Below are 27,182 nucleotides of genomic sequence, written 5' to 3'. Positions count from 1 at the left end.
TCATGGCAAGTCATCCTGGGCTTATATTTCAGCAAAATAATAATCGCCTGCATACGAGAATTTCTACTGCTTGTCTTCGCCTTCGCCAACTCTTTCTTGACAAGCAACGTCACCTGTCCTCTTCCCATTTGAGAACGTTTGGAGCATTATGGGCAGGGACCTCCAACCTGCTAGGCAGTATGACGACCTAACGCACCAATTGGTCAGAATTTGGCATATCGCTCTGGATGACATCCAACAAGTCCATCAATCAATGCCAAGCCGAATAACTGCTTGCGTAAGGGCAAGAGGAGACCAATGGGTTGGTGACTTGCTCAATTTGTGAATCTCTTTCTCTTAAAGTGTAATCATTTGTTTGTCTGTATATGTACGTAATACCTACCGATTTCCGTCCCATTATGACAATTCCTTCGTGATGCGTCGCGTCATCATCATTATTATTATTAATATTATTATTATAAGCGTCGATCAAAAACTTTCCGTTTGAGGGAGTTGGATATGCAACGTAACGTGACTCCGACGCAGCTACGTAAGTACCGACATTTATGCAAGAGATTAGTTGCCATTCATGTCTTTTCGACGTGCGTGTGGTAAATGCGGAACTGTGTACTATGGCGACGTTATTAGCAAATGCGTCCAAACAGGACCAACGTGCTGTTACTCTTGCCTTGGTTGCCGAAGGACAAACACCGATAGACATGCATTAGAGAGTGAATAATGTGCATGGGGCAGCATGACCGTCGGAAACCACAGTTATGGAGTGGCGTGCCAATTCCATGCTGCTTCATGATAACCCATGTCCCCAAGTTACACCAGCTCAAGCGGGAGACACTCGAGCACCCGGCCTATAGTACTGATCTCACCCCCAGTTTCTATTGGAGGAGGATGTGCTGCATCTTCACACAGTGTTTTACCAAACTGATATCTCCAACCTGGAGCATCGGTGGGATGATTGCCTCGATACTCACTGTGATTTTGACTGATTGGCATACCGATCCTTGATTGTACGGTCTTCGAACAGAAACTTTTGATCGCCCTTTACACTTACGATCTGAAAAAAAATACTGTGAGGGTAAGAGCCACCGTCCTCCTTTTGGAGTGAGGGTGATAACGTGGAGAGAGAAGGGGGACGTGGAGATGGACACTCGACTGCTGCAAAGCTCAATTTTTGACCAGTTACGGCTCGTCTGCTGAAGTGTGGACCGAGCCACCCCTGTCCGGCCCCATACGGCTCTGCTCGGCCACATACTCCGTCAATGTCTTATGTCCGGACTCCGGAGCATAGAGAATATATACATCTACGGAATGAGCATAGCCTACTGCGCATGTTCTCTATATCAAAGCGGGCTTGTCACGTGATTTTGGGACGACGTCGTTCTCTACACTTTGCAGTAATAGCAAAACTTGAAGATTACGCGTAAACATCCGAAGCAACGACAATACTGCACCATAGCTGTTACTGAAACTCAGACGTGTAGAAACGTTTATGTACGTCTGAGTTTTAGTAACAGCTATGGTATTGTCGTTGCTGCGGATGTATGCAAAGGAGAATCATTTACTTTTCGTAAGTACGTACAACAAACGTATACTCGTAATTTCGTAATGATATGAGGCACTTTATATGTTGAAAAATATCGAGACACGGTATTACAAAGTCTTATTTATATTCATAATTTCTGTGATCTTATAGCCATTGTGTTCGCGAGAAAATTGCTGGATAAATTTGCAAGTATGTTTGAGCAAACTGCCAGTCACTGAATATACATGGGGCTTAATTTCATACGCAGATAAAATTTATACATAACAGTCTGATTAATTTTCTACAATTTACGCAGGTTCTCCAACCCTTATCTGCACATCTAACAATTTCTGCGTGAGACAGTTCCCTGTATAGTAACATTGTAACGTAACTAATTAAAACAGATTCGACAATATGAATCAGTGCAATAGAAAACGTAAAAAGATATTGTTGCCTGTCAATTCTTTTATTACTCCAAAATTCGAACCCTGATCTTGTATTTTTTTGTGCATAGTGTGTGATTTTTCTTTTCTAGTGGGATGATGAAAATTGTTAGGCGCTTTACTTGTTTATAAAAGTCAGAGGCTTGAATGAGGAGAAAACTGTAAATAATAACGGACAAGCAGTTGGTGCAAATCGCGTACGGTATTTACTGTAACAATTTCATGGTTCCAAATGCACTGGTTTTTCGTGACGCTTCGGCGCCGTCTACAATGTCAATGTAGTATAATTAATTAGAACAGAGATTCGACAATATGGATAAGTGCAATGTAAAACGAAAAAAAAATGTTGGCTGTCACTTCTTATCCCGTTACCGAAAAAACGTAAATAAAGTGGAAAGAAAGTGGGAACTTAGATACGGTACTGTGGCGAAAAAGCGCAATACCATTTCTCTTCACTTCAGTTCCTGGTGTCAACTGTTAAAGGTGTCTGTAAATGGTTTAACAGTACTTCTAAGCGAAGTAATACCACTCAAAATACAGGCTAAAAAGCAGGAGATTTTGCGGACACAATTGTAGCTCTATGCATCCGAATGCTCATTCCATAGACATGTTTAGTCTACGCTCCGGACATGCGAATAATCGAGCGTGACCGGTCATCACTGACATCTCCCTTCACTTCGACTCGTCGCACTGCACAAAACGCCTCGCTCTGTCATCCTTACTCTCTCTCACTCTCTCTCTCTCTCTCTCTCTCTCTCTCTCTCTCTCTCTCTCTCCACAAAATTAACGTTTCCAAGAACTCTTACGTGACACAATTAACTTGATACAGCATGTATAAAATAATTCGATGTTGAGTATAAGCACAAAAAAGACTCATTTCCAAATGGATTTACGCTGCTTGTCAATAACAGGAAACTACGTACACATTTAATAAACACTATTCCGCAACTTTAGGACATGACTGCATCTGTAAAGAAAATATATGAAGAACATTACATATTCATGGCTGTAACTACTCACAATTCTTGCTTGAAGTAAATTTATAGTTACTGTTGATCAGCAGTGGATGATCACTCACGCACTCTGGAGTTAATTGACCGTGCAGATTTGTTAATAACATGCCAGCTTTACTTAAGCACCATTCACTAGGCGTGACTGTCGCTGGAATATATAAAATACGCCTTGTAACTGCATCCATCCCTGGAAGAATGTGTCTGTTCCAGCACTTTAGCGCGTAATCGTCATCTCCAACGTGTATTCATGTATAGAGACCTACTTCGTCTGCAGCGGAGAACTTGTTATTGTCGCAGTTGTTGAAACGATCTCTCTTTCTGGATGGCGATGACATTGTACCTGACGGCTCTATCTTCACAAACACCAGAGAGAGACGTGATACAGAACTGCCCGAAGATGTACCTGGAAAAAATGTATTTTACGTTGATAAAACAGTACGCAATGAAACAATGTGCACTGACTATACACGAACAATTACGTTAATGATTGTACGTAGTACCTGTATAACTAGCACACTTTTGTCACACACTCCTTAGAATTTCCTGCTTATCATTTGTGCCAAGCATATTGACATCAAGGAAAGATGACCATAGGAACGTAGCAATTTTATGGTTGAAGATTATTAAGACCTTCTCACGTACAAAAGTCAGGGCTCGATTTTTAATCCCTTGTATCTCGTATTAAAAAGTACATATCAGTTAGAATACATCAATTACGCTAGTTAATTATAAGTCTATCCTTTCTACGTATCATAATGAAACAGTACTTGCAACTGCAGTACTGTAACACACTTCACTTGATTTGAGGTCATTTTCGTTGACACGGTAGATCCGTGCATTTTTCAGTATCACCTGATGATGGTCAGACGACTGAAACTGGCTGTACTAATAAAGAATTTTACCAGCAGCTCAGAGCGGTAATACGAGGGTGGTTTGAAAAGTTATCGGAATCGCCACGAGAGGTGAGCGGTAGCTCAACGAGTTGATCACGTGATATTCATTGGACTGTTGCCTGTAACGCGTGCCACGTCAGTGCTCTTGGAAGAGTGCTGTTGTGGTGACGTGACTTTGTTGTTGCTCCCGCGTAGTGATTTGCGAAGATGGAAAAAATCTAGATTCGAGTAGTGATTGCGTACTTCGTAAAGAAAGGTATGAAAGCAATGGACATTCATGTCGATTTCCAGAATACACTGGGGGACTCTGCACCTTCATATTCAACTGTTTCCAAGTGGACAAATGAATTTAAATTTGGTCGGGAGAGCTTAGATGCTGATCCGCGCAGTGGTCGGCCAAGATGTGTCACTACTCCAGAAATCATGGCAAAAGTGCACAAAATGGTCATGGAGGATCGCCGATTGAAAGTGCATGAAACTGCTCACGCTTGCCAGATGTCATCTGAAAGGGTATATCACATTTTAACTGAAGAATTAGGAATGAAAAAATTATCTGTAAGAAGGGTGCCACGACTCTTTCTGGATCAAAAACATGTGCTGTCGCCATGGCAAAATTACACAAACTAAGGTATGAATCATTGCCACACCCGCCTTATTCATCTGATATGGCTCCGTCAGGCATCCATCTCTTCCCAAAACTGAAAATTTTGCTTGGTAGACGAAGATTCACTTGAAACGAAGAATCTATAGCCGAAGTTGACAAGTATTTTGTAGGCCTGGAGGAAACTCATTTTCGAGATGGGATCAAGGCACTGGAACATCGTTGGACCAAGTGCAATAATCTACAAGGAGACTATATTGAAAAATAAAAAAAGTTTCAGTGATATAAGTACTTTTTTTTACTCCGTTCCGAGAACTTTTCAGACCACCCTCGTATGACATTTTTCAAATATATATGAGCTGTGGGGCAAAACCTACTGAAAATACATAATCTCTTATGTTTCTTTTTTAAGATTTACTCCCATCTTCTAGACGCCTGAAAATTAAATTATAAATGAAACATTATTCACAAGAGGCCAATCCGTATTTATGTAATGCGCTGCAAGCATCAGATAATGCGCGTGATTGAGTGAATCAGTCCACGTATCAACTGTTGCAGCACATGTTTCATTAATAACGTCCTTAATAATAGGAGATATTATTCTGATTCAAATTGCATCAACCTGTTTTATGGCATGTCTCCTCCTAAAACAGGGATGTGCATCTAGAGGGATGTACATCTAGACCTCCTTAGCTTAAGTCTCATGCATCTGGCACACAACGCAACACACTTCGCTGTTATACTTGTTATATTAATGCCAATATAACTGAAGGAGCTGTGTCAATGTGGGATTTCGTACAACTGTGTTTTTTTAAGTGAATTGTTTCAGACTGGGAACACAACAGTCCAGAGCAGTCCTGTGAGATACATACCCAGTGGACTTGCTGTTTTCGTCTACAGCCAACAGAAATTTATTCTGTAGTTTGTTTTTTACCCCTCACATTTCTTCAGTGTCTGTGCATTGCTTTCATTCTTACTGCACTGGCTTCCTCACGTTGCATGATTACGGACAAACACACCACGAATTAGAAGTCTATGCTGGCAGCAGCTGCACATCAACACACGTTTACCATATTGGGCAGACATACCTAGGATTCGATCATGGTGTCTTGGCTCGGCCACAATAGCTGGTGCGGGCAGCCCATTTAGTTAGTAAATACATACCCGGGCAATGCCAGGTACTCAGCTATCTCTACATATATGCTGAGAACGACAAGTCTCGGAACGTTGCCAGCATAGATATATTGCAGTAGCAACAACATTTTTTGTACTGTAAATTACTGTTTAGCCATTGGTAACACCGCGGAGTGTAGTTAGTAACAACCATAAGATTTAATGCATCTCAACGTTCAGTGGCCTCCAAGTTATTTTTACCTCTGCACTTTCATGCATATTTAAATTTTTGGGTATGAATTTTATTTTCCGACCAGTTTAAGCTAATTGTCTGTCTAATCAGTACATTCTTAATTTTCTCACGCCATTTTAATAGTACTGCCTATGATGACTCTTCATGGAGTATCCTTCAGTGACTGGCTACAGTTTTTAGCTGCCTGGGTTTTACTGACTTCAGCTACTGTCACGAGAATTTTCGACCACGACGACAAGGCCACAAACGCTGGAGCTGCTCATTCCACAACATTTTACGTGACTTTCCAGTGCAACAAGGGACTAATAACCAAGATGTTTAGTCCCTTTAAACGCATAATCATCATCAGGAAAAATATCACATGCAGCAACAATCTGATACCTACAATTACGAAGCCAACGACCGTTGTAATTTTTTATGATACGAAAGCAAGTACTTTCATTCTAAGCGTGTTTAGATTGGTTATACAGTTCGGGGCGCTCGCTAGTCAGTAGAAGATAGCACTGTCTTCGCTTATGGCTGGTTTCAGCATCGCCACATCAGTTTACTCTTGAGTTCGAGGTATGCTGTTGTGAAGAAATTAAGGCTGCCCCACTTTACGTTTGTACAAATGAATAACAGTACACTGTAATCCGGTTTTTGAGGTCTAATGGTGTACCAGGAGCAAAAGGCACAATACCGCGGCAATGTTCTACCGTGGCGAAGTGTTTGCCAGTGGACTAAACAATTCAGAAGCGGCCAAATAAGCGTGAAGGACGAGTAAAGATCAAGGCATGCACTGACTTCCAACAATGATGGAGCAAATCTGTCACGTGGCTTTGGAAAACCGACGAGTGACTGTTGATGAAGAAGCAAACAAAATGCACGTTTGTTATCGTTCTGCATATGATGTCATCCATAACAAGTTCAAATATACTGAAGTCTGCGCAAGATGCGTCCAAAAACAACTCAGTGAAGAGCATAATCATAGTCGTATGAGAATCTGTCAGCAGCTACTGGACTGACATGCTAATGGAGAGGAAATGTTTCTGAAACGAATCATCATTGAAGATGAAACATGGGTTTAAACTTTGAACCAGAGAGCAAATGCTATCCTGCAGAATGGAAACACACCGGATCTTCTTCCAAAATGCAGTTCAAGAGTCAACCTTTCGCGGCTCAAGATATTTGGGGCATACAAGATCCAACTCTGGAAACGAGGTCAACAGTAAACAAACGTTACAGTGATAAGTTTTGCACGCATTGAGCAAATATTTCAACGCTACATTTAACAGGGCGCCAAATCTCTAAAAACCTATCGATTTCAATTCTTAAGGATGGAATCAACAGCCGTAAGTAAGTATAAAATCATTGTGTAACATAAAATTAATAATAATAGTCCATGCGATAACAATAAATTAATCATTTTTGCGTAAATGAACGGAAAATTACAACGGAAAATTTTAAACACGAAGAGAAAAGTTTATAAATTCTTCAGAGTTCAACGATCTGGCCGATCTCACGTTGTAGATGGAACTATTATTGAATGAAAAAAATTAAAACATACTGCATCTAGCTGAAACTGTGTCATTGGTACGAATTCTTGCAACGTAAAATATAGTTTGCTGAATTTCGTACATCAACGAAGCGGAATGTTGCTCTTTTCCTTGAATTTATCTGTGGTCTTCATCGTATTTCGAGTTCTAAGATACGTAATTCACTTTTATGAATATAGGCCTACTCTTCTACTTTACAAATAATATTGTGGAATGAATAATAGTAACGAGGTTAAATATGGAATTATCCACCTACATCGATATTATATTTTCCAAAACAATGGAAGCCTTTTTTACGCTTATTATTAATATCCTATCAATTTATTTCAAGTTTGCGCCAATTGCCTCGAAAAAACTGTAAGTCGTTGCTCCCAGAAGTAGTTTACTTGCGTCACGTATACCAGCAAGTACAGTAAGCTCCAGCGATTCAAAAGTTGAATCAACTGGTTGGGGAATCACCTTTTTCTTCGGATGATGATCTATAAACTTTGAATCAACCGACAGTCTGTTTTATTGTATTATACAACATATGGACATATTTTGTATTTTCTCTATAAAATTTTTTTGTGTTTCAAATTCTGACTTCAGATACATAATCAGTGATCCAGACCGAGCACTTACTTTCAGCCGAATTTATAACGTTTTCGACTCTTCGCCAGCTTTTTTGGATTTGGCCCCACTGTACGTCCGTTGAAGAGGAAGACAAGAGTTGCATATGTGCTTCTTTCACGGCCTAAAAACTCTTTTTTTCTAAGAGTATTAGAAACTATGTGCAACGATGCATCAAATGCACTGAAAATTAAGATAGCTGTGTAGTACGAGGTGCATTCAAGTCCTAAGGCCTCCGATTTTTTTTTCTAATTGACTACTCACCCGAAATCGATGAAACTGGCGTTACTTCTCGACGTAATCACCTGCAGACGTACACATTTTTCACAACGCTGACGCCATGATTCCATGGCAGCGGCGAAGGCTTCTTTAGGAGTCTGTTTTGACCAATGGAAAATCGCTGAGGCAATAGCAGCACGGCTGGTGAATGTGCGGCCACGGAGAGTGTCTTTCATTGTTGGAAAAAGCCAAAAGTCACTAGGAGCCAGGTCAGGTGAGTAGGGAGCATGAAGAATCACTTCAAGGTTGTTATCACGAAGAAACTGTTGCGTAACGTTAGCTCGATGTGCGGTTGCGTTGTCTTGGTGAAACAGCACACGTGCAGCCCTTCCCGGACGTTTTTGTTGCAGTGCAGGAAGGAATTTGTTCTTCAAAACATTTTCGTAGGATGCACCTGTTACCGTAGTGCCCTTTGGAACGCAATGTGTAAGGATTACGCCCTCGCTGTCCCAGAACATGGACGCCATCATTTTTTCAGCACTGGCGGTTACCCGAAATTTTTTTGGTGGCGGTGAATCTGTGTGCTTCCATTGAGCTGACTGGCGCTTCGTTTCTGGATTGAAAAATGGCATCCACGTCTCATCCATTGTCACAACCGACGAAAAGAAAGTCCCATTCATGCTGTCGTTGCACGTCAACATTGCTTGGCAACATGCCACACGGGCAGCCATGTGGTCGTCTGTCAGCATTCGTGGCACCCACCTGGATGACACTTTTCGCATTTTCAGGTCGTCATGCAGAATTGTGTGCACAGAACCCACAGAAATGCCAACTCTGGAGGCGATCTGTTCAACAGTCATTCGGCGATCTCCCAAAACAATTCTCTCCACTTTCTCAATCATGTCTTCAGACCGGCTTGTGCGAGCCCGAGGTTGTTTCGGTTTGTTGCCACACGATGTTCTGCCTTCATTAAACTGTCGCACCCACAAACGCACTTTCGACACATCCATAACTCCATCACAACATGTCTCCTTCAACTGTCGATGAATTTCAATTGGTTTCACACCATGCAAATTCAGAAAACGAATGATTGCACACTGTTCAAGTAAGGAAAACGTCGCCATTTTAAGTATTTAAAACAGTTCTCATTCTCGCCGCTGGCGGTAAAATTCCATCTGCCGTACGGTGCTGCCATCTCTGGAACGTATTGACAATGAACGCAGCCTCATTTTAAAACAATGCGCATGTTTCTATCTTTTTCCAGTCCAGAGAAAAAAAAATCGGAGGCCTTAGAACTTGAATGCACCTCGTAAAAATAAGTCACCATTACTTTTGTTGGTGTAATAAATTAGAAAAATCTTGTGCAAATACTTTTGTCCTCTTACAAAGTTTATGTGTGTGTGTGTGTGTGTGTGTGTGTGTGTTTACACTATCGCCCTTGTTGCAGGGCAAATGATATACATGGACAGCTGGCAAATGATGATGTACCTGGGAACGCCGGTGATGCCCGACCTCAATTCCCTCATTACTACGGGGCTCTACATCAATGATCTCTCAATGCATGACTTCAGCAGGTAAGCCATAGTGTCATCATACGCCACAAACTGTTAGTTTAATTTGATTTACAGTACATACCGCATAAACTACATCTATATCTATGCTCTTCAATGGCAGAGAGTATTTCCCATTCTCCTTGTTTCATTCGCGCATGGAGCTCGCTCTACCTTGTCTAATCTTAACTTCGCTGTCTCTACTTGTATGATTCGTAGGGGTTTGTAGTATATTCCTCACTTAACACCAGTTGCTGAAACTTTTTAAGTTGTCTTTCGTGGGACAGTTGGCGTTTCTCTTCAAGTATCTGGCAGTTCAAGTTTTCCAATATCCCTGTGGCTCTCTCCAGTGACCAAACAAACCTGTGACCACTAGTGCTGCACTTATTTGTCTACGTTCACTATCCCCTGTTAGTCTCACACGCTAGAACTGGATTCTGGAATGGTCTGCACACGGCTTTTGCAAGCAATTTCCTGTATATAATGACTGAATTTTACCAGTACCATACTAACGAAATGAAATTTGCCACTTGCTATGATCTATGTGATCAGTTCATCTCATGTATCTATAAATTCCTGTACCCAGGTATTTATATTAACTGGCTGATTCGAACTGTAACTTACTGATATTGTAGTTGTAGAAACTATGTATCTACGTTTTGTGACAGCTGTAGTCTCTTATTTCTGAACATTTAAATAAAGTTGCCAGTCTTTGATAGCCTTGCAGTCTTATCAACACCTGACTGTGAAAGCTAATTATGTAGCTTTTTTTAGACAACACTATATTATACTCGTAGATAACTAACTAACGAGAAAGAAACTGCGACGCCAAGAAAAAGTTGTGCTAAGTAAACGAAAGTTGGTAGACGTGTTTTTGCATCTGAAATATGATGTCTATTCAAATTTCGCGGCAGTCGCATAAGTGTGGCGCTAATAGCGCCACTATGAGGATGCAGATCAGGTTTGTTTTAAATACTCGCTGTAACAGTTGTGAGCGTTAGTTACCTCTGAGATTGGACGTGGTGAGTTGATGTTAGTCAAGCATACCTTTAAGGCAACAAAGATGCCATTATCAACATCTTAATAAGTTTGAATGAGGTCTTGTGATAGGGCTGCCAGAAGCTGCATGTTCCTTTCGCAACACAATAGGAAGACTTGGCACGAATTCAGCCACCCTACATGACTGCTGGCAGCGGTGTTCACGAGGGAGTCGCAAGAAAAACGGCCATGTGGGACTACCGAGAGAGAAGACTATCGTGTTAGATGTATGCTGGCCGCGGTGGTCTAGCGGTTCTAGGCGCTCAGTCCGGAACCGCGTGACTGCTACGGTCGCAGGTTCGAATCCTGCCTCGGGCATGGATGTGTGTGATGTCCTTAGGTTAGTTAGGTTTAAGTAGTTCTAAGTTCTAGGGGACTGATGACCACAGATGTTAAGTCCCATAGTGCTCACAGCCATTTGAACCTAAATGTATGGCTCTGGCCCATTGTACTGCTTCTGCAGCAGCAATTTGGGCAGCATTTGGTACCACAGTGACACAACGAACTGTTTCATATCGGTTACATCATGGGGCAGCTCCGAGCCAGACGCTCTGTACAATACATTCCACTGACCCCAAACCACCACCATTTGCGACTTCAGTGGTGCCAAGTAAGACCTTGTTGGAGGACAGAGTGGAGGTCTGTTGTGTTTTCTGATGAAAACTGGTTCTGCCCCGGTGCCAGTGAATAAGGCCAGCTGAGGGCCTCCGACCAACCTGTCTGCATGCTAGACGCACCTGGAGTTATCATCCAAAGTGAGATTTCGTATGACAGCAGCAGCGCGCTAGTTGTTTTCCGATGCACCCTGACTGCAGATTTGTACGTTAGTCTGGGATTCGACCTGTTGTGCTGCCATTATGAACAGCATTCCAGGGGGATCATAGAATGAAGGCTTTCACGGTAGGTGTTGTCATCACTTAACATTTCCGGGCTGAGATGCCGTGGTCCATACATAAAACTCTCCCCTGACGTTTCGCCTTCCACTGCGGAAGGCATCCTCCGAGGACAATTGTCGAACTGCAACGAGAGCGCGAGCCATCCAGAGGGCGCCGCTGTCAATCACGTGACGTCGGCTGTGCTGTGATCTCCAATATTGCCAACTTTCTCAATTGAAATTTATCGATTGTCACGCTGTTGCTGCAATGTTGACATCCGTATCTTATCCAGCTTAATGCCTTCATCTTTTCTATGCGACGTCTTTGCTATGACGGTCGTCTCACTAAACTTTATTTCACCTTCCTGAAACACATGTTCCGCTACAGACGATTTATCAGTATGTCCGGGCGGCATTTCCTTTTATGTTCACCCAGACGGGTGCTGACGCTTGTTTTTGTTGTGCCCATATAGACCTTTCCACAACTGCACAGAATTTATAGACACCTGGTGTAGTTAGAGGATATCGTTTATCCTTTGCGGATCTTAAACATTCTTTTATTTTCGTGGTGGGTCTGAAAACAATTTCCACATCGTACTCTCCTGCTTGTCAGTCTAGGGCGTAGTGCGCGATCTATCTCTCTGTTGGAATACCCACTTGGACAACGGGTGCTGCAAACAGCTAGAAAAAAACCAGCCAGATGGTATCGTTATGTAGACAATACATTTGTTGTATGGACCCATGGGGAAGAGGAACTGGATGCCTTCCTGTTACACCTGAATAGTATTAATCCAAGAATTCAATTCACTACGGAAAAGGAAATCGATGGTCACCTGAACTTCTTAGATGTGACTGTAATCAAACGAGAGGACGGATCATTGGGTCATAAGGTTTTCAGCAAAGAGACACACTGATCGTTATCTGCAGAAAGATTCTAACCACCACCCAAGACACAAAAGAGGAAACTCATTTTCGATATGGGATCAAGGCACTGGAACATCGTTGGGCCAAGTGTATTAATCTACAAGGAGACTACATTGAAAAATAAAAAAAGTTTCTGTAATGTGAGTACTTTTATTTCTATTCCGTTCTGAGTACTTTTCAAACCACCCTTGTTCATAAATGCTTGCTCCGGGATGCATTCAGGATGTCTTGTGAGAAAAGCACGAGTTGAGTTTCGTATGAATGATGTTGTCGGAAGCCATGTTGATTGGCTTGGAGGAGGCCATTCTATTGGAGGTATCTCACTAATTTTGCACTCTGAATATATTTTAAGATTCTACAACAGACAAATGTCAATGATATAGTACCAAAATACATGTAGTTTAAGATATTAGAGGATAATTTGGTGGATCAGTTCTTGTAGATGGGTGTGACTTGCACTTTATTCCATTCATCACCACATGAATGGGCAGTTGTATTAGAAATATCTGTGTATTAAGTCACGTTTGCTGTGAGTACACTGAAGGTCAGTTTGGCCTGCCAGTCAGGAGGGTTTCCTTTTCAAGTGTTGTCACTTTCCCTTCCATAAAGTGAGTGACAGAGTGTGATGCTTAAAGCACGAGAGTGGTATTTTGGTGGAACAGAGTTCAAATACCCAGCTGGTTATTCCAGTTTTTCGTGATTTTCCTAAATCACTTATGGTGAATAAAGGCATTGTCCCTTTGAAAATGCCACAGCTCCAGCTTTGTTACATTCAAGATTTTGTTTCATCTCTACTGACATGCTTATTGATTCAAATTTAAACCTGAAGTCCCTTCCATGTGAAGTACAAGTCGTGCAGATCTGAGTTTCAGTTCTGGGAGGGGCCACTGCATGGAAATCTCCCCCACCCGCCACCCACACTCTCTGCTACAAATATAAAATGGTGTCACCCCAGCTTTTAATGAACCACAGGAGTCTAAATGTTGTTTAGCTACCAGAGGGACATTAACCAACAAGATTGCCTTTCTTGCAAAATTATTCATTACAAAGATATTTTAGAGGACGTGAGTGGGCTCTGATAGAAGATGGTGAGTGAAAGTGAGTCAGTATAAGGCAGCACAATCCCTTTATTACTCCAATACTTGATACGGAAAGCTCAAGACCACATCTGGCAGGTCTGGAAGGTGGGCTTTGGCACATGGACCTGGTGACAAAGTGATATTGTAGGTCACTGGGAGCTGCTATGCTCAGTGCAGCTCAGGGGTGGTGAGAACTTGTGTAGTTGACATCTCCGACTGAGACATGCCTGTCTGGCAATGGTGGCTGGCTCTGGCTGCTGCCCCATTAGTTTGGTGGCTCGGACGGCCTCAGTCCAACTCTTGGTCCAACAGTGGGCAGCTGGAGCCCCTGCCAGATGGCACTGTCAAGATGATGGTGGAGTGGAAGCCGACACAGTAGTGGACACCAGCTCAATCACTTACTGTTTGGATCAATGGCTGGATGGACAGTGTTCATAGGTGTCAAACATGGTTTTTTGTGGTATTTCTGCTGTAAATGTTATGCATGCCACATGCTGCAGTTCCCTTGTTTCAGTAACTAATTAAACACTGCAATTGCTCCAAGTGGCTTTTTTTACAGCCTTAAGCTATCTTACTCAGGACCACCCCATTACAGTTGTGCAATCCCTGGGACCGCACTGCTTTTCACACCTCTGCTTCTAGGATCACTATTGGCATTAGAGACTTGGGCTGCCCAGTAGCCTTCATATTCTTAGTCTGCTGCTTGTTGTCATGATAGTCATTTCTGAAAGCACTTTGTATGCTTTTGTTTCATTGAAATAATGTCCAGGGGATGGAAAAACTGTGTTAGTGTAAGTCAATGACACACTGGATATTTTTCTTGTTCATCGTGTTCATCGCATTTGTTTGTTTTGTTCTTCATATCTGTCAGTGACAATGACTCTGGAGCTATATCAGGCAACCCCGGCCCATTGAATGCGAGAGCAGATGATCTATATTTGAAGAAAAGCTTTCAAGAATTATCGATGAAGTGAGGAGTGGCACATCCAACTTCGAATTTTCTTGCATGGAGGATGGTGATTTTACACACAGTGAACATGATTCAGAATCGAGTGTGTTTGGTGAGAGTGAAAGTGGTGAGGAAAGGGCTGAAGGAAAATTAGAAAGATGGTGAGAAACGTGCTAGGAAATACTAATATGGCAGAAATAGGTTCAAATGGTTGGCAGTAGACCCAAACAGGAATGTCAGAATCCCAGCTCATAATATAATGAAGATACCAGCACTTTATCACAATCTCAAAAGACAATCACACGTTGACCCACTCACCGCTTCGAGTTATATTTTTAGTGATGAAATGCTGGACGAAATGTTCACATGGACAAATGAAAAACTTGAAAAAATTTGGGGAAATACACAAATATGAGAGAACAGAAGTTATACCTTGTATGATGCATGAAATAAAGAGTTTTATCAGCCTTCTAATTTACACAGTTGTATTCAAATCAAATGACAAAGACATATGGTCTCTCTTTTGTACTGATGGGACAGGCCAAGATATTTTCAATATCAATATGTCATCAGCAAGATTTTCTGCAATTCTCAACTGCTTGAGATTTGACAACCCTGGTGACAGGGAGTTACATAAAGTTTCTGATCCAGCAGTGACTATAACAAACATTTGGCGTAAATTCAACGAAAATTCTCAGTGGTCCTATGTTATTGGTGCTGATGCTATAGTTGAGGCTGTAAGTTCAAAATGTATATTACATCTAAATTGGCAAAGTACAGCCCGAAGCCCACTGATTCCAGGAGTAATTATGTCTTCAACAACTATCTTTAGTGGGAAAAAGGTTCCAATGGAGCAGGACTTCCACAGATGAGAAGAAATGCACCCTTCCCACTCAGGCTGTCCTCAGATTGTGCAAGCCAGTAGCACATAGTAACTGAAACATTACTGATGATAACTGGCATGTGTCAATCAAACTTGCAGATGTGCTGCAGAGGAATGGTTTTGACCGTGGTGGGAACAATGTAAAAGAACTGAAAGGAAATTCTAGTATCTTTCTTACTTTCCCATGCATGTGAAGTTGGAACAACCAAACACATCGTGCTGATTTCCCACATGCCTAAGAAAGAAAGAGCAGTAATTCTTATATAAACAATATATCACTCCATAGAGGATGATGTTGAAGGTGAAAAACCTGTAATTATAGCCCACTATAATAACATACAGGGTGGTGTTGATACTGTAGATGAAAAGAATGCTAAATTTTGTTCAAGTTGCCATCCACAATGCTGGCCCAAGATTGTGTTTTCCTGTATTGTTGATATGAGTTTTCTCAATCCATATATTATTCATCAGTCATTCAAGGAAAGCACTGTACTTACAGGACAAACTTCATGAAAGCTCTGGCAAAAGAACTGGTCAAACCTTCATTGCGCAAAAGAATAATGGACAAAACCTTCCACGAGAATTGAGATTTTCTATCATTCAAGTTCTAGGAGCTGAAGTACATCTCTATGAAGACCTGGAAAAGGACAAACCACCTAAGGATGGAAAGAAGACATGTTGCATTTGTCCACCAGAAAAGAAGAGGAGGACAAGCTATTTGTGTTGCAAGTGCAAGGTCCCAATTTGTTTGAAATGCTCAAGTAAGGTGTGTCTGCAATGCGTGTAAGGTGACTCAAAATGTGCCCACTTTCACTACTGCAGATTTTTTTCACGTAATTCATTTTCAACAATACTCATAAATTTTAACACTGATGGCACCTGTTCAACATCAACCTGCAACAACCAAGTTTCATGTAAGGAACTACATTTAAATATTTCGATGTATGTCCATCAATGTAAATTTTGATGAGAATTTTTAGTGCATTATGAATAGATCTTTTGCACAGCACTGAAACAATATTTTGTTCATATGTTATCATTTATGTATAACTGAAGAACCAATATGTAATACTAAATGCAAAAAGTAGCATTAGATAGTGGTTTTTTAAGTATTTTTTACATCTCCTGTACACGGTCCATGGGACCACACGAATGCAGCTGCATAAGAAGTACTCAAGACTGTGATTCCAGGAAAATAATAACACATTCTGTGGTGAATCTTATGTGCTCAGATGTTAAGTTTTAAACTGGATATTCTGCTTCATGCAACATCTCAAAATCTACTCATGAATTTTGTAATGTACTTTGCATTACATACGTTACTGTCAAAGCACTAAGGGAGTGTACAGTGTACTATCATGTTCCAAATTTAAAGCAATCTGCTAAGCACTGATGTTTATACCCTATGTTATCAAGAACAGAAGCTACATGAGAATGATTTTTGTTAGAGAAATAAGCACTAATGTAAAAATTTGTGTAAGAATGTTTTATGTGTTTATTTATTTCCTAATCAAATGAGTCATGTAGAGAGAGAGAGAGAGAGAGAGAGAGAGAGAGAGAGAGAGAGAGAGTGTGTGTGTGTGTGTGTGTGTGTGTGTGTGTGTGTGTGTGTGGGTGGGTGGGTGGGTGCGTGCGCGTGCGCGCGCGCACCTGCGAGAGAGAGAGAGAGAGGGGGGGGGGGGGAGAGGAGTGAAGACTAATGTAAAACATGATGTTAGTTTCAGTAAAACATGTTAGTTTAATGCTTTTACATTTTCATCATATCACCTCATATCATCAGACTTTCCCATATCATAATGTAACTTTATATGTCATGATTTGCATGCTTCATACAAAAAATGATTCAAAGGACCAATAAAGAAACACAAAGTACTTGCATCACTGAACTCTGAATGTAATACTTTTGTGCAGAGATCTCATGCTAGCTGGCACCCAACAGTCTGTGGAGCTGAAACTGGCATTGGATCAAGAACAACAGAAGTCAAAAAAATTGGAAGAATCCATGAGAAAACTTGATGAGGAGATGCGGAGGACAGATGAACTGCTTTACCAGATGATACCAAAGCAAGTTGCTGACAGACTGAGAACTGGCGAGAATCCTATTGATACTTGTGAGGTGACTTAAACCAATCTCCTTCCGTTCAAAAATTGTTGAATTATTATGAACTTGTGAATCTGTTAACACACACAATTGAAGAATGTCTTCTGGGATTTATTATTATTGTTATTAATGTTAATATTTATTTTATTACAATTTGTGTACCAGGAATTCTTAATGTGTAAATCACACAATGATGAGTTCTGTTTGTCCTATGGTTGTTAAATATCTAGTGAAAAGTAGAACTAGTCAACATGACTCTTTGTGATTCAGTTAGCCTCAGTGTGTGTGAGATTGTAGCATTTTACCTTCTCTCCATAGCCCATACCCCAGGCTGTAGCTGCAAAAGAAAAACTTGTCATAGTAGATTCGTAGTTGTTTTAAACCTTGGGTTGCACAGCACTTACCATTTTTCAACAGAAATTTCTTGTCGGATCTGCAACATCATGAAGGAATCACAACCTATAAAGGCACAGTGAAATTATTCAGTGCATATGCAACATAACATACCCAGCATTTCATGTCTGTCTGGCACTAGGAAGTCTACCACACTGCCCTAACAAATAGGTTTGTGGATATTACGAGTCATAGATCAGTAATAACACACTTTTGCAGTCAAATGAACATTTATTTAAACACTGAACAAGGCAAAGACAATATGGCTGTACAAACATAACACACAGAGAGACATAGAAAGAAGCAGAGTCAAAGGTCATCAGGTCCAAATACATGATGCTTCACAACTGAGGCGCCACAGAGACACCTCCACCCAGCAGTGTGGAGCCCGGCAGGGAGAAGCTAGCTCACTTCAACACAAAATCATGGTGCCAGCGCGGCATTTGAAGGCAGCATCCAACGTGCAAAGTGGGTGCCTTGGAAGTCCCACCAACAGGAGCATGTGCGTCGGACTGCTGCGCAGGTGGTGAAGAGTCATTGGAGACCACGTCGGCGGCACCAATGGGTGAGGTGTCAGCGATGGCAGGCCAGCCGGGGGTGTCAGAACGTGGCTCGGAGAGGGACCACACAGGTTTTCATCGGTTAACTGAAACTGTATTCGATCGTCCATTCAGTAGTACGACGAAAGTATTCACTCCGCAGCGCAAGATGCGGTGCAGACCAGAGTAAGAAGGTAGCAGGGCTGCATGTACGGAGTCGTCTCATATCATGACGAATTTGCACAATGCCAGGTCTTTGTGTACCAACACCAGTGGCATGGAATGAGCACGAGGCAGGGCGATTTCATTCATGCGCATATGTTTGTAAGCGTTAAGACGCCCGGCTTTATTAGGCATAGGTGAGCCATCCGTGGTGCGGTTTCTATGACAAGTGCCATTGCTGATGGCCAAAACCTACGAAGGGGGTCAGGCAGGGGAGGGAAAGAGGGGACCTGTTGCAACAATGGTTCACTGACCTTGCTGGGCTGGAATGGTGTGAGCAGGGAGTTGGCAGCAGACAATGATGAAGGGCATGGCGTAGCAGCCACGCGATGTGAGGAAACCCATGAAGCAAGAACATGAGCATCCTGTAGATTCATCCGCAATGGCATGGAAACAGCAGTAGGTGGAGGAAGCCTCAACACAGGAGCAATGTAGTGCAAAGACGCGGTAGATGCAAGTGTTGGTTCACCTTGTTGTGGCTCTGCAGACAGGCCACCGATTGTACTCCGTGCGTGTGACGATTCAGCAGAGGTGCCGGCAATGCGGGCGCATAATGCCTTGCTCTGTGTGCAGAGCTCATTGATTTGTGGGCACACAGCCGGCAAAAGAGAGCTGTGTAGTAATACACTCGAGCATAGATGCACATGTGGCAAGTGTAGTCAAGGAGGCAGAGACTGAAGTCATGCTGAACTCGTTCCAGCATGGAATGGCACAACCAGACGCATGGCAGAGCGTGGCAGCCTGCAGGTCTGGTGAAAGTTTGTAATGTAAGTCCAACCCAACCACAGGTTCATCCACGTTGGCCAAGTCAAAAGTCCAATGGAAGGTGGCAACTGGTGACAGGTGAAGTGACATCTTGATGGAGCCAAGGACTGCGATAGGAGAATGATTAGCAGCGATCAAAGCAAGGTTAGCAGATGAAAGCATGCTGCCCATGTGCTTCGCTGGAATAACACTGATGTCGGTGCCTGTGTCGACAAGAAAGCGAGTGCTTGATGACAACTCACTGAGATAGAGGCATGGCGCCGCTGGAGTGAGTGGTGCGGCAACAGATGGCAGGAGCTGTGAAGGATCATGGCAGGACGTGGTGACTAAGCATACCCGCTGGTCTCGGTTGGAAAAGGTGCAAGGCGTGTGGCAGTTGTGGGTAACATCCCCATAAGTAGTGTGGAACCAGCACAGCACAGCTGACTGTATTGGGGCCAGAAGCCAATCGGGTTGCTGCTTGAGCGAGGTCCGCAGCTGTTGGGGGGCCACAGGCAGTACCTCCGGTAGGCTGCTAGGTGGCAGCTCCTGAAAAGCACCTGAGGTGGTGAGGTGAGCTCGTTGGTCTCTACCGGCAGAGTGCAGAACCGAAGGTGCAGGCGTGCCAACTGATGGTCACGGGGATGTCGGCTGTGACATGCAGTGTCAGTCACGAATGATTGCGTAGACCCGATTGGCAATGTGGCAACCAGCAGCGCCAAGACAGTGTGCGGGGAGGGGGTTTGACATCAGGCATATAAGAATGTGCGACCCCGTGCATTTGAATGTTAGAATTACAGTTCTCGAACTTCGGCGGCACGTCGAACCAAACCAAAGGAGACTGCGTAGCTGAGGGTGAAACACAACATCCCTCACTGGATTATCGTTCACAATGTCACTAAGCGGCATGCACTATCCATGAAGCAGCTGTTGCTGTGCAGTTCCACCAGTTGCACTCGACAGTGGCCATGTTGAGCCGGTTAAGGTTAAGTGGCTGCCAGCATGGCTGGGCACAGGTAACTGTTCACTTTTAACTAGACGCACATTAGGTATACTTGTATATTTGTGATTGGAAGCAAAGTCAATTAGGTCTGCTATGCTGGTAGATCCATTGTTCCAAAGACAATGTGGACCGGCACACAAACTCCATTAATGATGAAATGAAGCAAAAAACAATTACCAAACATACGACGACAATGTCAGGGTCACCACTGTAGATACTACAAGTCATAAATCAGTAATAACACACTTTTTTTCTAACCAATATAATCCCGATGTGTACACCACACATACTCTGCTATATGAGTAGCCACTTCCTTTGCAGAGTAGAGTGCTGACTTATCTATTGAGAGGGAAGAACAATTCTTCACGTAATAGCAGAAATCAAAAAGTTTGTATGTGGGATCAATGCAGAATTGCCTGAGCCTCTCGATCAGACCTTTCACTCATCTCCAGACCAGAGGACCATGTTTGATTCTGAATATATTGCAGAAGACAGTGAGGCAGTCCTCAACCCTACATGTGGAGCTAGCTGTCTTGACCACTTACAGCCAATCATCTTAAGTTGCTGAGGATGGCCTCAGAACCCAGCCAGAAAGTGTCATTTATGCTGACATGAGCTACAATTTGTTGTCAACTGCACACAGGGCATTCAATAGCCAATGACAGAGCCACCTCCATGTTTCAGACAAGACCTCCTGATGAACATTAAAGTGCACACTGGCCTTTCCCTGACATGTTGCTGTTTCTCTGAGGGGGCACCATTACCCACCTGACACTGGAACTATAACTGAGCAACATACCCAACCTCCATGCTTGTTCACACTTAGCAGGAAAATTGGACACTAGCTCAACGTAAGAGGCATACTATGCCGACCCAGGTGCATTATTAGCACAGAGCAGTATCTTGTACTTGTTACTAAAAAGTAAGGGGCAGCTGTGTGTCCAGTTCCCACATTTACCTTCCCCCCATAGGTACATGAACCTACTACTATTGGCAATTCACCCTCAAGTGAAGACAAATCATTCAGATGTGTTTTGGAAGATATATTATTAATACAATGGCTTCCACAGGATTCCATTGCAACCAGAGGTGTAACAACTTTTGCCACAGGTGCCCGACTGCCAGTGATTCAAGGCTGTGGCCATGCACTTGTGTCTCCACATAAGCAGTCGAGTCTGTTTCCATATCCTTCTAGAAGATGATCTCTCTTATTATGATACCTGTGTTGCCTCACAACAGTGCAGCTACAAATCTTTATAAATTACTTGTGCTCCAAGATTTAAATGAATAAATCCCACCAGCTTGCGTGGCCAAGCGGTTCTAGGCGCTACAGTCCGGAACCGCGCGACTGCTACGATCGCAGGTTCGAATACTGCCTCGGGCATGGATGTGTGTGATGTTCTTAGGTTAGCTAGGTTTAAGTAGTTCTAAGTTCTAGGGGACTGATGACCGCAGGAGCTAAGTCCCATAGTTCTCAGAGTCATTTGAACCTTTTTTTCAATAAATCCCATAGTAATATTTTGCCATGACATTTTTTCATTATTAGCATTTTTATTCATAAATGTTTGACTGACCACATTCATTTGTGCTCATTAACTTTAATTTAATCTTATTACTCTTACTGAAGCATTTTAAATCAAGTTCAGAGTTAACTAAAATATTTTGTATTTTTAATTGCAGATGTTTGACACTGTGTCTATACTATTCTCAGATGTGGTGACTTTCACAGAAATCTGCAGCAGGATCACACCAATGGAAGTTGTCTCAATGCTGAATGCTATGTACTCTATTTTTGATACACTGACAGAAAGGAACTGTGTCTATAAGGTAAATCTCACTAATGTTTTAAAACTGTTGAGTGTTTGTCTAAGATCCATAAGCAAACTGAAAATAGGTAATGCAACCATTCATCTACATATGACTGATGTGTGACTTAAAAGCTGTCTTTGAAAAACCTTGAAAGCTTTAACTACTTTTGGAGGTCCCTCTCTTTTTCCAGTATAAGTATCTCTAGAACAAAGCAGAATGTGATAAATCTCACATGGGGCAAGCCAGTAAATCTGCTGTTACTGAACATTGTATTTCTACTAGTCATTCAATGGATTATAATGGGATAAACATTGTGGCTCACACATTGAACGTTTGGGAGTCCATCATTATACAGTCAGTGGAAATACAATTTTCTAAGGACCAAAGTACTCCGGACATGAGATGGAATTCTGTCATTGCAGTTTTCCAGAATGAGGATAATTGATCTAACATTGATAAGGCACAGAGGGTGCTTGAATCAAAATACAGACTTGCAACAAAAGTATACATCCTCAAATAATGCCTGCACACTACTTTACAAGTGCAACATCCATTCATTGGTAAAGTCTTCAGCCTCATCTACACTGGAGTGATGTTGTAGGTCTTTGTTGTGGAGCTGCCCTGATTCAATGCCTCACATCTGTAGGTGACAGCCCCACAACTGACAGCCTTGTCCACACTACATGGAGCAGTTCTGCTTGAAATGTCTTGGGAACTAAAGTATATGCAGATCTCTCTGTTTAGCTTTTACTTCCAATTAAAAGTGAAAAACATGCAGATTGTGGCTCCAGAACACAGTGGATGTATGTTTTTTTAAAATTATTATGGTTCTTTCACATTGTTGAGCTTTCTGTAGCTGATTCCAACTCCAGTGTCATATACTTGGATGTGTGGTGCCATGCAAGAATTTCTGACAGCAGAGGCTTTCAGCACTTTATGAAAAAGTAAATAATGGGACATTGGATTTGCCTCACCCCACCTCATTGTGAAGGATAGAAAATCCCATTCTATTCGTGTGTGTTTCCTGTGTTAAGAAATTTGATGGCTGAAACAAATGATCATTATCACGTCCTGACACAATATTCAGTTAACGTCTAAGCCATGTGCACCGCATTACTGAAAACTTTTTAGGGATATGGGCCACAAAATTCTGGACTTTGGCAAAACCTATAGAACTACACAGTCCAGTAAGGTGGAAACAGTGGTTCTTGAAAGTGCTTGTTTGCATGATATTTTATAATGTCATTCAAAAACTAATTACACTTCACTTGGTTCTTTTGGCAAAGAAGATTCTAATGGAACTACAAGAATCAGAACCTCTTGGGCTACAAACTGTACAAAGGATATTTCCAAATAAAATACAGGAAATCAGACATTAATTTAGAGATTTCTTTATATTATATGAAGTTCAGTGCCTTGGCAGGATGAGATGATTTTAAAATATGCATTGATGGGAAAAAATTACAACGCCAAAAAATAATTAATATAGAGTAATGAAATTTTTGGAATACATTTGTCTAGGTAACATATGTAAGTGATAAACATGGCAAGATAATGGGGTAATGTAAGTGCGAGAAAAGCCATTGCAAATTCGAAATTCTGGTACATTAATAACCACTGTAATTGCAAGAATGTCAAATGCAAACATGCAAATGTGCATGCCAGCTGTTGGTTAGTGGTATGGAGCTCCATGCCTGTTGCACTTCGTCGGTCAATGCAGGAACAGTTAATACTGTTTGTGGATGATGCAGAAGTTGTTGTCCAATGATGTTCCATATGTGCTCAAATGAAGACAGATCTGGTGATCGAGCAGGCGAAGGCAGCACATTGACACTCTGTAGAGAGTATTGGGTTACAACAGCAGTATATGGATGAAAGTTATGAACACCCCCTCGAATGCTGTTCATGAACTGCAGCACAACAGGTTGAATCACCAGACACATCTGCAGTCAGTGAGCATGGGATAACCAGCAAAATGATCCTGATGTCATAAAAAATCACTCTCCACACCATAACTCCAGGTGTAGGTCCATTGTGTCTAGCATGTAGATAGGTTGGTTGTAGGCCCTAAACTGGTCTCCCTCTAAACAACACACAGCCATCACTGGCACAAAGTCAGAACCAGCTTTCATCAGAAAACACAACAGACCTCCACCTTGCCCTCAAATGAGCTCTTGCTTGACACCATTAAAGTCACGGTTTGCAATTAGTGAAATACATCTACAGGCCATCTGGCTTGGAGCTGTCCTTGAAGTATCCAGTTTGTAACAGTTTGTTGTGTCAGTGTTGGGTCCACCCATTGCTTATATTGCTGCTGCAGATGCTGTACCATGTGCCACAGACATTCCTTCTCAGTAGTGCCATGTGGATGTCTGGAGCCCGGTCTTTTTGTGACAGTACAGTCTCATGACCACCACTGCCAGCAATCATGAGCAGCGGCTACATTCCTGCCAGCTTTTCTGCAATAACGCAGAAGGAACATCCAGCTTCTAATTATAAAACCTCGTTCAAACTCGGTAAGGGAATGGTAATTGTCTCTTTGTCACCTGAAAGGCATTCTTGGTTAACATCAACTCATTATGCCCAATATTAAAGGTAACTAATGCTCATGATCATTGCAGTGTGTTTTTAAAACAAACCTGGTTTGCATCCTCATTGTGGTGCTAATTCTTGTTCTGAGTTTCTGTAAAGAAAATAGATGTGATCTGAAGCTCGTAACAAATATCAATTTTGTACTATCTTACCTAATATTCTTCTAAGTCAGTGCTATTGCCTCCTTTTGACTGACTGACATGCAGGAGAAACGTGAGTTTCACATCTGAAACAAACATTTTTTAGGAGAAGAGCCACTCTTACTACTATGCTCTAATTTGTGTTTCCACCAAGTTTGGCTTATCAAAGCATGACCTTTTTTCCATTTCCGCTACAAAAATGTCAAACATTTCCAACAAACATTTAATCCCTGTCCTTATTTGTCCCAGATTCTGTATTTGATATGTGTGATATCCCACAAGCAGTTGTTTACTTTAAGATCTCCTATTAGTTACAAAGTAGATTCCGTCATCAGCATAATGGAAAATATAAAATACAACCACATCAGATGACAACAATAACACCAACTTCTATGTACCACACTGAGCCAAACTTTTCCTGAATGCATTGACACTTGCAATGTCATACAACATTGTTCCAGAGAAATCATTTTAAACCTGCAGTACGGTCTTGGGACATGGGAACATGTTGTGGGTCAGAATCACAGCAGTGCTGACTCAGACTCGACTTAGCCATGCAAAAAAGACATGCAAAATTGAGTCTCACTGTGGGCTTACTTTAAACTGAGGCGCTCTATATACCAGCATCAGTGTAAAACAGAAGATAACCAGAAGACTCTGTGCTAAAGTATCATGACAAGAAGCTACTGACATCCAGCAATTACCCTGAAATACCATAGAAAATGTGTATTCTGTGAAAATTTTAAATATCAGAAGTGAAATGTGCTGGTACAGGGTGTATATGCAGACAAGGGAAAAAATTCCTGGATTTTCCACTTAAAAACACACCTTCTCCCAGGTGAAAATACACTTTTGCTATGTTAAGTGACAGTATAATTTCCCTCGGAGCTGTAAAATGAATCAATCCTTTGAATGGTTATGGTTTTATACACTGGCATAGAATTTCCCAGCACTTTATAAAACAAAACTCGGAGAAAAGCACCTTCTTCCGGATGAAAAAATTCCTGGGTTTTTCCTGGATTTCCTGGTTGTCTTGGGTCATATACACCCAGTGTTAATATGTATTTTATGTCACATTATTTGAATCTCTCTGCAGTTCTTGTGTTCTGGTGCTTTTTCAACCTTCTGGTAATGATCCCTCCCCCTCCTCCCCCCCCCCCCCCCATTTATTTTGTTTCCCACTCTGTTTAAAGCTTTGCACACCGTTCTTCATACAGCCTTTTGGTTTATAGTATTCTTTGCCAACACCCAAATTCAGCAGCTTTTACTTCCTTCCTCCATTCATAGCATTTGTAGATTTAGGAAACGATTTTGATAATGTTAACTGAAATACAGTGTTTGAAATTCTGAAGGAGACTTCAGTAAAGTTAAGGGAGAGTGCTAGGATACCTACAATTGGTACAGAGACCAAACTGTACTGGTAATTATATATAAAAAAAAAAAAGGATAACATGAAAGGGAGGCAGTAGTGAGAAAGGAGTCAGAATGACTGTAGTCTATCTTCCATGTTACTCAACTTATACATTGAACAAGCAGTAAGGGATATGAAAGAGAAATTTGGAAAGAGCATTAAAGTTTAGGGAGATGAAATAAAAACTTTAAGGTTTGTTGATGACACTGTAATTCTGTCTCTGATGGCAAATGACTTGGAAGAATTACATCTGCATCTACATGAGTACTCTGCAATCTACAACGACAGATGTTTCATCAAACCACTTTCACCCTATTTCTCTACAGTTCAATTCTAAAACAGTGCACAGGAAAAACAAACACTTAACTCTTTGTATGCAAGCTCTGGTTTCTCTTATTTTATTACAATGATCATTTCTCCCTATGTAAGTGGATGATAACAAAATATTTTTGCATTTGGAGGACAATGTTGGAAACTGAAATTTAGTGAAAGGATGTTTCCACAATGAAAAATGCTTTTGTTATAATGCTTGCCACCCAAATTCATGTATCATATCTATGTCACTGTCTCTCCTATCTAATCATAGTTCAGTCAGGGGCAGTTCATTTTTTTTTTTTTTTTTTTTTTTTTTTTTTTTTTTTTTTTTTTTTTTTTTTTTTTTTGTGGACGTCCGCAGTCAATGCAATCTGGCAAGGATTCCAAACGGCACAGCAGTACTCTAGCAGAAGATGGA

At 41.6% G+C, this 27,182-nt stretch overlaps 1 protein-coding gene across 1 annotated transcript in view; it reads left to right on the top strand.

Annotated features, from left to right (window-relative positions):
* Positions 1-27,182, top strand: part of LOC124805180 (soluble guanylate cyclase 88E) — a 352,299-nt gene that overhangs the window by 284,308 nt on the left and 40,809 nt on the right. The window contains exons 8-10 of the mRNA XM_047265670.1: positions 9,646-9,772; positions 17,407-17,611; positions 22,178-22,324. Coding sequence (XP_047121626.1) covers positions 9,646-9,772; positions 17,407-17,611; positions 22,178-22,324 — 479 coding nt within the window. The remainder of the gene's footprint in view (positions 1-9,645; positions 9,773-17,406; positions 17,612-22,177; positions 22,325-27,182) is intronic.

Source organism: Schistocerca piceifrons, chromosome 7, assembly GCF_021461385.2.
Source record: "Schistocerca piceifrons isolate TAMUIC-IGC-003096 chromosome 7, iqSchPice1.1, whole genome shotgun sequence".
Classification (NCBI taxonomy): domain Eukaryota; kingdom Metazoa; phylum Arthropoda; class Insecta; order Orthoptera; family Acrididae; genus Schistocerca; species Schistocerca piceifrons.
The sequence above is the reverse complement of the archived record's forward strand: the minus strand, read 5'-3'. Positions and strand labels throughout refer to the sequence as shown.